The sequence below is a fragment of the Telmatherina bonti genome (assembly GCF_933228915.1).
Source record: "Telmatherina bonti genome assembly, chromosome: 13".
Classification (NCBI taxonomy): domain Eukaryota; kingdom Metazoa; phylum Chordata; class Actinopteri; order Atheriniformes; family Telmatherinidae; genus Telmatherina; species Telmatherina bonti.
Window position 1 is genome coordinate 6,062,868 of NC_136611.1, and position 15,770 is coordinate 6,078,637.

The 15,770-nt window shown below is 40.2% G+C and overlaps 1 protein-coding gene across 1 annotated transcript in view; it reads left to right on the top strand.

Moving 5' to 3' along the window:
• Positions 1-15,770, top strand: part of unc13ba (unc-13 homolog Ba (C. elegans)) — a gene marked incomplete at both ends in the record, with an annotated part of 217,013 nt that overhangs the window by 67,438 nt on the left and 133,805 nt on the right. The window contains 2 exons of the mRNA XM_079250679.1: positions 1,602-1,883; positions 2,103-2,190. Of these exons, the coding sequence (XP_079106805.1) occupies positions 1,602-1,883; positions 2,103-2,190 (370 nt within the window). The remainder of the gene's footprint in view (positions 1-1,601; positions 1,884-2,102; positions 2,191-15,770) is intronic.

The window sequence follows — 15,770 nt, forward strand, 5'->3', positions numbered from 1 at the left end:
AGGCTTTAAAAGCCTTTCAGCTGGTATTTTCCAGGATGAAAAACCAACAGCAAAAGAAGAAACTCCAACTGCTCCATCTGTCTTTGGCATGAAACTAACCTCAATGTTTGGCACCTCTGACTCTCCCAAACCTGAATCCACTCCTCCTGTGGTCACATCTCAACCTCAGTCTGAAGGTCCTAAACCTTCAGAGGAGTTTGATGAACCGGAATCTGACAAATGTTCCCCAGGTTCAGGAGAAACTGGAAGTGCGGATGCCAGTGACACAGAAGGACCAACAGAAACATCAAAAACAGGAAGCTGTGATACTTTAGCACAGACTCCACAGTCAGACCTCCCTTCTTACTCAGGTTCCATAACAGAAAGTTTGGATAAACCCCAGTTAAAAATTACACCATCCGAGTTAGACAAAACTGAAGTAAGCGCAGCCGACAGCATGCATTCAGATTTGGGAACAGATCAACCAAAGGACCTCTTGCAAAAGGAAGCAGCAAAAAGGCTAGTACCTGCATGATAAATGGCGTTGCTCATTTATCATGCTGTTGTAGATGGTTGCAAAACCCTTTTTCTCTTCCTTGTTTCCCATCATTTCCTATTCTCCATAGTTTGTTCTGTTTGGACCATCCCTTTGGACCTTCCTTTCCCATATCCTTTTAGATTTTTTTTTTTTTTTTTTTTTTTTTTTTTTTTTTTTTTTTTTTTTTACCAACAATGAAATGTAATCACTGAAAATCAGCTGTTGTAAGTTAAAGTATGTGATCCAAGCATAAGACATGAAATGATCATATGTCATGACGTGTGCATCATTTAAAGTAAATATACCAGAGCTACTTTACTTCACCTCAGTAATACATTTATTGGCATTGATGGAAGCTCAATGAAGGAAGCAACTTATGGTTTTATTTATTAGCTTTGCACTGGCGAGGCGGTTGCAGAGTCTCCGCCTTCCTCTGTCCCCTGCAGTTTTCTGAATTATTTCCAAGTCTCAGCCAATTTGTTTAAATGAATCAAACTGCGATAGATTTATGACGGTGTTGCAGCACACACCGTGGAGGCAGGCAGGACACTGGAATAAAACAAATGGTGAGAAGTCATTTGGCCTACACCCAAGACAAAGTAAATCATTCCAGTTAAAGCACACGGCCACTTTCCTCGTTAGGAGGCTCAATCATCCAGCAGTCACACTTCTCTCTCCTTCTGAGTCGGTGACTTATGATTTTAATCATGCGCTGGAGGGTAGGAATTATTTTTATCCTTTATGTTTAAATGGTGTTAGAAATTACAGGTGTCATAATGTGCACTTTTTAACTTAGACAGTTTAAATGTGAAATTTTTGGTAATAAAAAGGTCATTTTTCTTATTTTGCACCAAGATGAACTTATTTTAATAACTGAGTCCTTTACAAGCATTCCCTTCCTCCCTTTTTATATCTGTCAACCTGATATATGTTTCCCTTTAGTTTACTTGTTATTCTCCTTGAAATGTTTGATTTAAGACGTTAACCTCCACATCCTTACTTTCTTAACCAAAGCAAAGAATTACTTGTTTAAGAGTTTTGGGTTGAATTTTGGAATGAGCGCAACAATCTCCCTTTTCTACAGCCCGCTGGACAGCAGTCACCTGGATTCATCCGGCAACCTCAGCCCCATCAGCTCCCAGCTCAGCTCTGAGCCTGAGGAGCGCCAGCATCCAGAATCCGGCCCCCGCAGCGACCCTCGCCCTCCACTCCGTAGCCAATCGTCCACCTGGAATGAGGACGAGGAGGCAGAGAAGGAGGTGAATGCCCCTCCAGAGCCTGGCTCCAATAAAGATTTGAAGGACTCTTCTGTCATCCTCCCCAAGCAGACCTCAGAAAACTATGACAAGATTCAAGGCAAACTCAGGTATGTGGTAAATATCTAGAAATAAACAATTTTCTACTTGAAAATAAATCAATGGTAGTTAAATGTGAAATAATAATTCCCATTCATCAGAGGAAAAAAAACAAGCGAGGAGATCTTTGTGTTGTCATGACGACAAGATTCTTTGACGCTTATGTTCATTGATCTCTGTCTTCTCATGTGTTCATTTGAAACTATTAATACTTTTTTGATCTTCCTCAGTTTCTTCGAGGATGGGCCTCCACCTTGCTCTCCGTCAAAGGTTCGCTGGCTAAAAGCGTACAACAAAGTGAGAGTAAAGCTCATTGAGGTAGGCAGACTTATTTTCTCTGATCTGTCATCAGCTATTTCTCTTTCTGTCTCTTGGTCTCATATGTAAAACACTCAGATAATTGGCTTATATGCACTGTTTTATGTAAGATAAGCATGTGTCTTATCATAAAAGTGTCACTATACACATCTGTTTCTCTGCTTTCCTTGCATGAAACTTTCTCTACCTCTTCTTCTCTACGGGTTGGTTGAGTTTCCAGTCATGCCGCAACAAGTTGCATCAATTTTCTTGCCCCTAAAGGATTTCCCTCCTTTGTATTTGTCAGAGCTTCTAAACCCAGAATGTTTGGGTTTTAGCTTCGAGTGCTTCCTTACAGTTGCTTCTGGAGGTTTCTGAGACCAGTTGTTTCATTCGAGGTGATAGAGCCTGATTCTCTGTGGTCACCCGGCATTGTGGATCTAAAAGTGCTCAGTCTCAAAATGCACTTATTTGCTTTGTTCTTTAAATCCTAGTCGAGATATTTATTCATTGCAGGTGCTTCTTTTACTTTGAAGCCCTATATTCTGTTGTAACATTGTTTTATTATATTTATTTGAAGTGTTTTGTTATATTTTTTTATATTCTTCTTTTAAACTGTGCAGCACTTTGTGCTGTGGTGGTGGTAAACGTGCTACAGGAATAAATTTAAACTTGAATTAATCTTAAAGGCTGGAAAACTGTCGGTATCGTTAGAAATAAGGAGGATAAAGGTTTTTTTTTGGTTGATTCGGTTCACTGCTGTGACAAGGTGCCTACACACCCAAAATCAATGTGTACAATGTATACTAACTTTGTTCTTTATGTGTTAATGTGTTAAAAATGAAGGTGCTTCTTTCACAGCTTTGAGTTTGCATTAATGGTTTCATTTTGACATCACTCCCAGTTTGAGAACCGCTGGATGATAGTACCAATAGTACCAATCACCATGGCGGTTGGTTGGGCTCTGTCTAAGTCCTGCAAATGTTACGATTTTTTTTGTAGCCGTTCTTCAGTAAAAGAACCAAAAGAACCACATGCAAGTTCTCTATGCATGCAAAAAAGAATTCTATTTTCCAAGCAGAATGCTTAAGTTATAAACTTTTTTTTCCCTCCATTGCAAGCGAGGAAACATGTTCCCTGACCTCAGCTTCTCTTGTACTGGTAAAATGAAAAGCGCACGCCCACCCTGGTGCATGCTGGTCCCGCATGTTGAGATAGATTCTTTTGACTTATTTGCTTCCTGAGGATAAGAGGCAAACAAATCCAGAGGAATTAAGAGTTGGAGAACAATGTCTTGATATCAACCTCCTGAACTGGTTGCCTCCACAACTGAAACTCAAACAGGAGAAAGTGGAGGAATCTCAAGCTTCATGTGAAAATGGCTTTAGGTGGTAAGTCTGGCCTTTAAATCTCATGTAGCCTAAAATATCGGCTTCACGACACTTTAATGCATCCTTTCTGGGACCCAACTTCATCATAAGACTGAATGCTTCCTCCCAAGCAGAATTAAGTTCCTGCTGACAGAAATAGTGAGCAGCAGATTTGTGCATTTTCTTAAGTATGCCTTGAGAGAACTTGAAGTGTTAATATTAAGTTAAGAGTAATGGGTAATTACAGCCCACTGCTTTCCCTGTTTATCCCCACGTTGAGTCATTCTGGCTCTGACTAGACGGCGCTCTGTAGACACTCTCAACATGGTTAAAATGTGTCAGAATATCCTCTTGGAAGGTTAGAAATGTCATATCAAAGCTTGTGTGAATTTCCTCTTTCCTTTTGTTGGAGGAGTTATCAGTCATTTTGTTGTTTCTTCTGGGTTGAGCTGCTCTATACAAACATACAAAGAGACATAAAAGAAGTTTGCCACCTCCATGCAGGTGAAGATTCCTCCTTTGCTGCTGCTGAAGGCCACTCAAGCCCAGATCTGAGAGAATAATTAGTTCATCCCATCGCAAGAGGCTTTTCAATTAGATTTTTTTGTTGCTTTCCACCTTTGATCTTTGACAAGGCCGATAGAGGAAGGAGGAAGATCCCTCACCTCTCATGAACAATTACAGCAATCTCATTACAAGCTGTACTCACTTTGGTCCAGTTTGGATGTTTCCTCTGGTTAACCATTTTAACTGAATGGAATCTTTGCTCTTACTTCTGAAAATAAGCATTTTTACATCCATTTTTAGATGTCAAATTATTATTTAATTGTATGTCTGCAATAAATATTTATTAATCAGAGTTCAAGTAGATTGAGTTTAATGTTTAATTAGTCCATAACACCTGATTATTAGCTGGTTTATCAAGCACAGAAGTAAATGTCAGTATTCTTCCGTTGTATACAAACTTTACTTTTAGTAAAAATTGGAAATTTTTCTGAGGTTCAACAAAATTGCAAATTTATTTCAACCTTTATTTCTGAGATAAATAGAAAGGAATTTATTTCCAGTGTCTTTGCAGACTTAAGTGCACAAAAATGTATATATATATATATATATATATATATATATATATATATATATAATATGTGTGTGTGTGTGTGTGTGTGTGTGTGTGTGTGTGTGTGTGTGTGTGTGTGTGTGTAGGGTGTCAGGATTGGATATAAAGGTTAGCTTCCATATCAAGCTTTGTCGTTACAAGCAAATATTGGCTGTCGGCCACTGGCGGTAACCGCTAGCCCTTCAGACAACACTGCATGTAAAAAAAACAAACAAAAAGCCTCAAATGGCCACATGGGTTTGGACGTTACCCCGAACACGATTTTCATCCAGCACAATGCAGCAGCGCACAGAAAGGTAACCTAAAACCATGTTACCCAGGACGGAAGCCATTTATCACCTCTGCACAGAGCAGAAAGACTCTGGACATTTATTCTATTTCAGCTGATTTTCTGGAAATATCTCAGGAGTCAAAGACCTAAAATGTGATTCTCACATTTTGTATTTTGCACCAAAGCAATAAATCACACCAGAAATAAATCAGTAATTTCCTTTCTGTTGCCATTATACTCATGCAGAGACATTCATTCCAACACAGCTGTGATCTTTGATCTCCTGTTAATGTCAGAGAATATCATCATTCAGTCGCTTCCACGCTTTCATCATGCGTTGTTAACCTTCCTGTTCGTCTTTACCTTTTCTAAAACAGCCTTCAGGCAGAAGCTGTAGGTTGGGAAGTGTGTGAGGTGAGAGGCGAAGTGGGGGTGTTGACAGTAGAGAGAGAGGCGGTTGTCAAACCGCAGCCAAACAGACTGAAGTGAACCCGACTTGTGTGAAGGAATGATGGCTTCAGTTCCTGAAAGTAACGCTGAGCTTGAGGATTACAAACCTCGACAATCGACTTTATAAAGCAACAATTATTGACTTGAATGTGATTCCGGTTGCGATGCACCCACTGGAAGCTCAATAAGTAATACAGTGATGCTTTTATTTATTGATCATGTCACCGTGTTCTGGATCATCTGGAGGAGTTTGAGCACGCCGCGAGGATGATGACGTTGTTAACTGAGGAGCAGGGTGAGAAACGAAGCCAGAATGAATCCAGTTTTTTCTGTCTGGAAACCTGAAGAAGTTCCTCGTGTGCAGCCTGAAAAACCTTCATGAACAATCGCTTTAATGATCCGGGAATTAAACTCCTATTTCAACGTAACATTAAATATATCTGCAGAACCATCTGCTACTCCTTTCAAGGCTGTGAAACATTCCCTCTACTGTTTTATTAAACGGTGCTCATTAAAAAGAAACGCTCCTGCTGTCGCCGTCGATGGACTAAAGGAGGGAATTACTCCAGCCTTGCCGTTGGCCAGCGGGCTTCACGTTAAGGACAGAAATAGTTCTTCTGACTTTTGTAGCAAGAGTTGTACCATAGCAACAATGTCCATTTCTATGGAAACACCCTTAAATGTGATTAGATACCGTTGCTTCAGCTGTGCACACACTCCCATCTCAAATCAAATCAAATCAAACTTTATTTGTATAGCACTTTTCGTGCTTAAAAACAATACAAAGTGCTTTACATTATAAAACAATTTACATCAAAATAGATAAAACACTAACACACATACACATCCCCTTTCACCCACCCACAACCACCCTCACCCATGCCCTATTTGCCCTGTAACAGTTAAAAGAAGATGAATGAATGGCCAGGTGCATTTGCACCAGATGTGCACCAGATAAGGAAACGATATTCTCAGGGAGCCTCTACACAAAGGGCTACCCCCAACCAAGACCACCCAGGCCATCACCATGGGGGCCACCCGGGTCCGGGCAGACAGCACCCACGCCACAACCGTAAAGCTGCAGCGCTGGATCCCGACCCACCAGACAGGGACAGCCCCCACTGCAACACCCATGCAGTCAGAGCAGGGGCAGCCCTCGGCGAAGAAGACCCCGATGAGGAGAGAGCTGGAGTGATAACTAAACAAAAATAAAATCCATTAAAATAAAATAATAAAATCTATACTATGTAAATCAATATATAAAATATATAAATAAATAAATAAAATTAACTAAAAAGAAAGATAAATATGGGTTAATATAAGAATGTTAAAACTTAGTTATAAGCTAAACTAAAAAGGTAGGTCTTGAGCTTTTTTTTAAAAACATCAACAGTCTCTGCAGCCCTGAGGCCCTCAGGCAGGCTGTTCCATAGGCGAGGCCCGTAATACTGAAATGTGGCCTCGCCATATGTTTTGGTACGAACTTTAGGAAGAACTAAAAGGCCGGTACCTGAGGACCTCAGGGTCCGCGAGGGTTCATACCTTAAAAACAGATCAGATAAATAAGAAGGCCCAAGACCATTAAGACATTTATAAACCACTAAAAGAACCTTAAAATCAATCCTGAATTGCACGGGGAGCCAGTGCAGCGACTTTAAAACAGGTGTAATGTGTTCCCGCCCCCTGGTCCTTGTCAGAACTCGTGCCGCCGAGTTCTGCAGTAGTTGTAAACTAGAAATACTCTTTTTGGGAAGACCAGAGAGCAGGGCATTACAGTAGTCTAGTCTACTAGAAATAAAAGCATGCATTAGTACCTCCGTGCTGGCAAGAGAGAGAAATGGGCGGACTCTGGCGATGTTTTTGAGATGATAAAATCCTGTCTTTGTAACATTTCTGATATGTTGAATAAAATTCAGCTCAGAGTCAAAAATAACACCCAGATTTCGTACACACTGGGAGGATTTAAAACTCTGCAGTTTGCATGAAATGATCTCTCTCTTGTCTTCAGGACCAATGATTAAAACTTCAGTCTTGTCCTGGTTGAGCTGTAAGAAGTTCTCTGCCATCCATGACTTTATATCTAAAATACAGTTTAAAAGGGTGTTAACTGGCTCCAGGTCATCAGGAGACACGGCGATGTAAAGCTGTGTATCATCAGCATAGCTGTGGAAATCAATGCCGTGTCTCCTGATGATGTCCCCAAGTGGCAACATATACAGGTTAAAAAGTAGTGGGCCTAAAATTGATCCTTGGGGAACCCCACATTTTATTTTATGGGTCTTTGAGGAGCATGTATCCATACTTATAAAAAACTGTCGATCTGTGAGATAGGAGTAAAACCATTTTAAAACAGTACCTGAGAGGCCCACCAGACATCTGAGTCTGTTTAATAAAATCTGGTGGTCTACTGTATCAAAAGCGGCACTGAGATCCAGCAGCACCAGGACAGAAAGTTTTTGTGCATCCAGATTGCCTCTTAGATCGTTCACAATCTTTAAAAGGGCCGTCTCAGTACTGTGGTTTGTCCTAAAACCAGACTGACATTTTTCTAAGATATTATTCCTGTTTAAAAACTCATTTAGCTGAATAAAAACAACTTTTTCTATCATTTTACTAAGAAACGGCAAGTTGGATACAGGTCTGTAGTTATCAAGAATGTTGGGATCCAGATTACTCTTCTTCAGAAGGGGCTTCACCACCGCTGTTTTAAAGGCGGTGGGGAAGACACCCGTCTGAAGAGAGGAATTTATGATAAGTAAAAACTCAGACTCAAAGAAGCCATAAAATTTCTTGAACAGTGATGTGGGAATAGGGTCTAAAAGGCAGGTTGTTGGGTTCAGCTGGGAGAAAACTCGACCAAGCATCTTTGTATCAACCAGGACAAAACTCTCCAGCTTCTCCTCGGGTAAAAACAATGCTTCAGATCTCCACCATTTAACATGTGGACAGTTTAGTTTCTTCTTGACTTCACACAGAAACTTGGAGCACAAGGGCACTTTTACATTTGTGTTCCCATGTTTCCCATTAGAGCCTGAGCCGCATCGAACAGCAACATCAACCGTTGCTATGGAAGGAAAATAGTTCCTGATTTGCATGTTTTATCTGTTGGTATCAAAGCCAACATCTGTGAAGCACTTTCAGCTTTTTTTTTTTACATCCTACACCACCAAGTATGAGGGTAAGCACTCATTTAAAAAGAGAACTTCAGGTCAAAGTAAACAGGAAAAACTTGAAGAGCCTTTGAAATCTCTTGAACTTTGCTTTTTTCAGCCATTTTAACAATGTTATACTAAGAAATAGATATATAAGATAAAACGCCGTCTGGATTAAAGGAATTAAAAGCTTTTTTTTTTTTTTTTTTTTTTTTTTTACCCATTTTAGAACAAATAAGTCTGGCTTTTATTATCCTGAAACAGCAGCAGTGAACATGACTTATGTTACTCTTCATATGCTGCAAACTTAAGGAAAAGTAAGTTTATTTGTAGAAAACATTTCATGTAAAAGACACAGAGTTTCCTCCAGGATTTTTTTTTATCCGTTTCTGTCACGGTTTCAGCCACAGTCCAACCAGACTGGAAGTTTAGACTCCGGCGCAGCGTCGCATTTCCTGAGTACAGTGTACAAGTTTCATTATGCTCTGTAAATATGTGCAAATATAGACTCTATGTTCATATTCACATGCATACAATGAAATGATCATTTGTAACGTTGAAAGAAAAATCCTAATTTGAAGGCATGGTGGCTTTTATTTATGACGCCACCATCGTTTAGATGAAGCAGAAACACTGAGACAGTTCAAAGTGCTTTACATAAAACATTAGAAGCCTTGCAGATGGTGTAAAGAAAGCATTAAAAGGCTGTAAAAAGAGCTAAAATCATGTTGAAATGATAGATTAAAAGCAGGATAAGTTCCTGAGCAGATGCCATAAACAGGTAGATAAAATCTCCACTTCAGTGAGATCATTTCTAAAGGTTTTATTATTAAAATCATTAAACTGTTGTCCATGTAAGCCATGTATAAATTCATCCATCCATCCATCCATCCATCCATCCATCCATTCACTATCCGAACTGTTTAATCCAATGAAGGGTCGTTGGGAAGCTGGAGCCTATCCCAGCAGTCCCGTGTATGAATAAACCATTAAATTACAGAATATATAAGCAGACATGCTTCTTCCAGGGAAGTGAGTGATGAAATGCCAGATTTAATAGCAGCATCTCTTCTTTCCATCGTACTCCTAAAAATATATCTGTGTAGTCTGAAGGTTTTCAGTCTCATTTTCTTCTCACAGCAACAATGAACCGAATACAAAGAGCAGCAAAATCCTTAACATGAAGAAGTGCAACGAGAGCAGGGAAAGAAAGGAGCAAGCGAGTGAGTTAGCGGCATCAGATTGTCTCTTTATCCATCTCTTCAGATCAGAATGGTAAAACCATACATTGTGTGAATGAACAGCAGCAGAAAAGGAGGCTAATACAACTGGAAAATAGTTTGTTCTCTGATCTCTGAAATCTCTGCAGCTCCGCCAGAAGACAGTCTGCAGTATGGTTTCCTTTCTTGTCATTTACAGACTCGTTGAAATGATTGTGTCGTGTGTTCACTATGTTTCAAACTCTAATCCTAACTAAATATACCGTTTGGGAGGAAACTTTAGCTGAAGAAGCTGCAACAATAATGTTGTAAATGATGTGCAAAGTGACATCCAATCACTACATTTTCAGCTCTGCCTTGCTGGAACCGGGTTGGACCCGCCTTTGCCTCCAGAACGGCTTTAATTTAAATTCAATTCAATTCAGCTTTATTTGTACAGCGCCACTTCACAACAAAGTTGTCACAGGACACTTTACACACACATCATTTCAAGCCAGTTCATACATATCCTATGATAGAAACCAACTGATTATCAGTTGGTGGGAATTATCACTGGTGGATGGTTAGTGATATATGGTTGTCATGGCGATGTGGAGTGGGATCACATGGATGTGGATCGGTGTAAGTCACCAAACCAATGAACCAATGAAAAGGTGTTGTCAGCCAGTCGCTCTGGTTTTTGCTGGAGAGGAAGGCTTTTTGTTGATTGCTGTAGTTCCAGAGGTGGCGATTCCTGGTCCAGAAAGTAAAAGTCCTGCCATGTTTTTGGATCTACCTGTACATTTAGAACAGGTGTTTTCACTAACAGCCTCGTTTACCTGGCAAATAAACTCTGCTCATTAAATTCAGCTGGTTTGGTGACTGGTTGGAGCAGCTGCTGGACTGGACTTTTACTTTCTGGACCAGGAGTTGCCACCTCTGCATAGTTCATGCGTTTATTACCTCACGTCAGGTTATATACTATACGGTGTGAGTTACTTCTCACCCAGTGCATCAGGCAGTGGATTTAATCCAGTTCATCAATAAACAATCCTACAATCCTTCAGCCTCAGTAGATACCCTGGAAGTCGCTTCAATCATGGTGGAGATGATGTGAGCTTTGTGACATGGTGCATCATCCTGCTGGAAGTTTCCATCAGAAGATGCTACACTGTGCTCAGAAAGGGATGGACATGGTCAGCAGCAGGACCCAGGTAGGCTGTGGAGGTTAAACCATGTCATACTGGTACTAAGGGGACCAAACTGGGACCAGAAAACCTCCCCCCACCATTCCAGCAGCAGCAGCCTGAAGCGTTGATCCTGACGGCAGGATGGATCCATGTTGTCATGATGTTTCCAGCAGATTCTGATCCTACCATGTGAATGTGGAGCTGAACTGGAGACTCATCAGACCAGCAACGTTTCTCCATCTTCTATTGTCCAGTTCTGGTGAGTCTGTGGGAATTGTAGCCTCAGTTTCCTGTTCTTACTGACAGGAGGGAACCCGCTGTGGTCTTCTGCTGCTGGAGAACATCTGCTTCCAGGCTGAACGGGTTGGGTGCTCAGAGATGATGTTCTGTATTCTTGGTTGGACTTCATGTTGTCTTCTCCATCTCCAACCAGTGTGTTCATTCTACTCTGACCTCTGACATCAACAAGACATTCTGGTCCAGACTCCATGGATATTTCCTCTCCTTCAGACCATCTCTGTGGATGGTTGTGTGTGGAAATGCCAGCAGATTAGCATCTTCTGATCTGTAACTCGGTACACTTAGTCATGTAGACATAAATATTCTTATTACTTCATCCTTGTATTCAATTCAATTCAATTCAACTTTATTTATATAGCGTCAAATCACGGCAATGCCATCTCAAGACGCTTTACAGACAGAGGGGAAAACATAATGAAGGCCAATTCATAATAGCCTATATAAGGAAACCAACAGATTGAGTTGAGTCCAACTCAATCTCCCATCCTGAGCAAGCACACTGGCGACAGTGGGAAGGAAAAAGCTCCCTTTTAACAGGAAGGAAACCTCCGGCAGAACCCGGCTCAGGACAGGCAGCCATCTGCCTCTGCTGTGTGGGGGGAAGAGGACAGAAAGACAACAGACAACAGGAACTGCTACTCCCGGCCAGGGAGACCTGCTGAGACAGGAGACATGCATGTTAATGATGCAACACTGTTATGGGGGGGGGGGGGGGGGGGGTAAAAGGAAGAGATAAAGAGAAAAAGAAAGAAGGTCAGTGTATCAGGAAATGTCCCTCAGCAGTCTAAACCTATAGCAGCATAACTAAGGGATGCTAACCATCCCTAGCTATAGGACTTATCAAAAAGATAAGTCTTCAGCCTAGTCTTAAAGGTGGGGAGGGTGTCTGCTTCCCTAACACTAACTGGGAGCTTATTCCATAAGAGAGGGGCCTGATAACCAAAGGCTCTGCCTCCTGCTCGGCTCTTTGACACTCTAGGAACCACAAGTAAGCCTGCAGTCTGCGAACGAAGTACTCTGCTTGGTATATAAGGAACTATGAGGTCTTTGATATATAGTGGTGCCTGGTTGTGGAGGGCTTTATATGTAAGGAGAAGGATTTTAAATTCTATTCTAGATTCAACAGGCAGCCAATGAAGAGAGGCTAAAACTGGAGAAATATGATCTCTCCTGCTGGTTCTGGTCAGGACTCTGGCTGCAGAATTCTGGATCAGCTGAAGGGTTTTCAGGGCATATTTAGGACAGCCCAGTAATAGAGAGTTACAGTAATCTAGTCTCGAAGTAACAAAAGCGTGAACCAGTTTTTCTGCATCACTCTGAGACAGAATGTCCCTAATTTTGGCTATATTACGTAAATGAAAGAAGGCTGTTTTAGTAACCTGCTTAATATGTGGGCCAAAGGACAGGTCAGGGTCAAATATTACTCCAAGGTTTCTCACTGTAGCACTGGAAGCTAAAGTAATGCCATCCAGGTTCATTACGAAACCGGAAAATTTAGCTCTGAGTTTTTCAGATCCAACGAGAATTACTTCAGTCTTATCTGAGTTTAAGAGGAGAAAATTTCTAGACATCCAAGTCTTTATGTCTATGAGACAATTTTGTAGCCTATTGGGCTGATTTGTTTCATCTGGTTTAAAGGATAAGTATAGTTGAGTATCATCTGCATAACAATGAAAGTTTATTCCATGCTGTCTAATAATTTTGCCTAAAGGGAGCATATATAGCGTGAAGAGTACTGGTCCAAGTACAGAACCTTGAGGAACTCCATGACTTACTGTAGTTTGGGAGGAGGACTTGTCATTTACATGAACAAACTGAAGTCTATCAGATAAATATGATTTAAACCAGCTTAACGCTGTACCTGTAATTCCAATCATGTTCTAGTCTTTGTAACAGAATGTTATGATCGACTGTATCAAATGCAGTATTGTTTTGGCATGCCATGGGACTAATGATGGAAATGAGCCTTCATATAATCCTGCATTTATGTTTACCGATATGCATGAAAAATAAAACATAAAGTTGACTAAAGAAGACTTTCTAAAGTTTAAACCGAACACCAGAATCAGGAAAAAAGGGATTTTACTTCACACCCCTCACCAAGTTTTAGCATTTTACCAAATTATCCTTCTCGTTCAAAAATCAAGCAAATGATTTCAATGAGTCATAAAAAAATCCTTCTGCAGTAGTAAAATCTCTGCTTCTCATATAAAGAATAATCAAACAAAAGCATTGAACAGCTTCATCAGTCATTTCCGTATCAGTATTCATGTCCCTGTTTGCTGATTTGCTGCTTTTAGTTGCGGTGTTGTCTCTAACGCTGTCTGACAGCCCTTCAGAGTATTTAACCATCCATTACCTCCACTTGATAAAATATATCTGACCTGTTTTTCTGTGTAAACAACAAACCGTTTTGTTTCCATTATCAGAAATTAAATTCTGATCGGTGGACTGAGAAAGTTTGAACGCTGCGTAAAGTTTCTGGAACCTTCCCGTCTGGTTCTGTCCTTTTGTTTAATTACTGTCATAAATGATAAATAAAGGTGTCCTGAATGAATCTCATCTTCTCTTTAGAGACAACCTGAAAAAGCAGCTTTTATTGCTGCATTTCTTCAGTATATTTCCGTTATTTGGGTCCGACCTTTCCCAGACCTCTGATCCATGTGCAGCGGGTTTGATGACTTCATCTCAGTTAGAATAATGCCACTTCCTTTATACATGAAGGGAGTTTTCCATTTAAACAATCTATTTCAGTTCAAAGAACTCAATTATAAGTTCATGATTAAATGTTTCTAAAAATAAATGATATTCCAGAAGAGCCTCATTCTTCAGTATATCGGTTGAAAGTGACTCTTTTTTTTACCAAACTTAAAGATAAACTACTTGTCCTCTGTGTTTTCATCTGAGGTTGGAAACCTCGCTTCTTCAGGTGTTACTCCTTCTTAGGGACGTAACAGCTCGTGCTATCTTTATGTTGGCATGTTTGGGTCTAATCTGGGCTTCTTTCAGCACTTATTGTGTTGTGTGGACCACATGTGTTCCAGATATCAGTTGCCAGGTCTGGATATGGGTTACAGGAGGTGTCTTGTGGGCAACATCAGGCCCAGATGTTTGTTGCAGACTTGGGCGTTGATGACGTCAAGTGCTGTGCGGAACAGAAATGGTCCAAATACAAGGACCTGGCCTGGACAGGAATCACAGCAGGGTTCTTGGAGCAAACATTTTTGTGCTGTTTTAGCATGATAGCCTGGAATGTGTTCCTGTAGCCGTGTCTCAGTGAAATGCATAAACCTGCAGTCTCTAAATTCCTTGTTCGTACTTCCAGCTTGTGTATAGTTTTAGCGAGGAACCTCACATTTCCAGTCAGAAGTTCTGGAAAAAATATTGTTTGTATCATTTAGGATTTGACATTTTATTTTCCTCATTATTTGGTTTTGGAGAGCTCAATTATCTGATCCCCCTGGACCAAAAACAGTTTTATTACCGCGAAGACTCATAATAACAAAGAAAAAGGAGAAATGTGAGAAATCATTCGTGAAACTCAACCTCCAAACCAATGTGGGAAAAAGAAAAAAAGAAAATATTTAGGTAAAATGACCACAATGGAATAAAAAAACAGATAAAAACATGATCACAACATGATCTGACCTCCTACAAAATGCTGCAAAAATCAGTAAATATGAGATTTACTGATCAACCTGTGAAAACCAGAAATGTAATAATTTATCACCGAACATAATTATTTGTTTGTTTAGAAAAACTGACATATAATGAAGACTTTAGATGTACATCTGCCATAATAATAATAAAAAAATTATTATTATAATTTAGTTAGGTAATAAGAAGGATGTTAAATTCTGTTGTTTTTCCAACCTTTGCATGTGAAATTTAACACGCCACACCGTACATTCTCAGAAACTCCTGCTGCTTTTTATTCTGACCTTCGTTTTCACTTTATTTTAAAGAAACTTTGAACCTTCTGCTGAAAAGAGAACAAAAAGTGATGTGAAATCGAGCTAGATCAGAGAGCCAGAGAAAGCAGCACTCATGATAATTAGAAAGCAGGTTTGACAGAACAGAGCAGAGAGAGTGATGTCTGTTGAGGAAGAGTCCATGTAGAGATAATTGGATACAGAAAGAGGGCGACCACCTCCATCTGCTGGTCCAGAGGTCCAGACAAATTCATATGATTGGCTATTCCTGCATATTTTGCTAAAATTTGGAATTATCTTCTTCTCCCAGCTGAAAACAAAGTTCTTGCCATATCTTACAGATGGTTAACTAAGTTCATGAATATTCTCTGTCTGCGTTTGCAGTGACTCGTAAACACAAGCCACTCTTGCAGCTTCGCTGCGTTGCTGTATGGAGAGAAATTATCTCACTCACTCATGTGAAATGTTGAATTTAAAACGATTAGCAGTCAGGGGAGGAGAATTTTTCTTCTTTTAAATCAGCAAATGAACAAACTAGATGGAATCAGGCTTCAAACGTTCCTCCATCCAGTCATCATCCACCTGTCTATTACCTGGTTTTCCTGAAATGTACTGCAGTA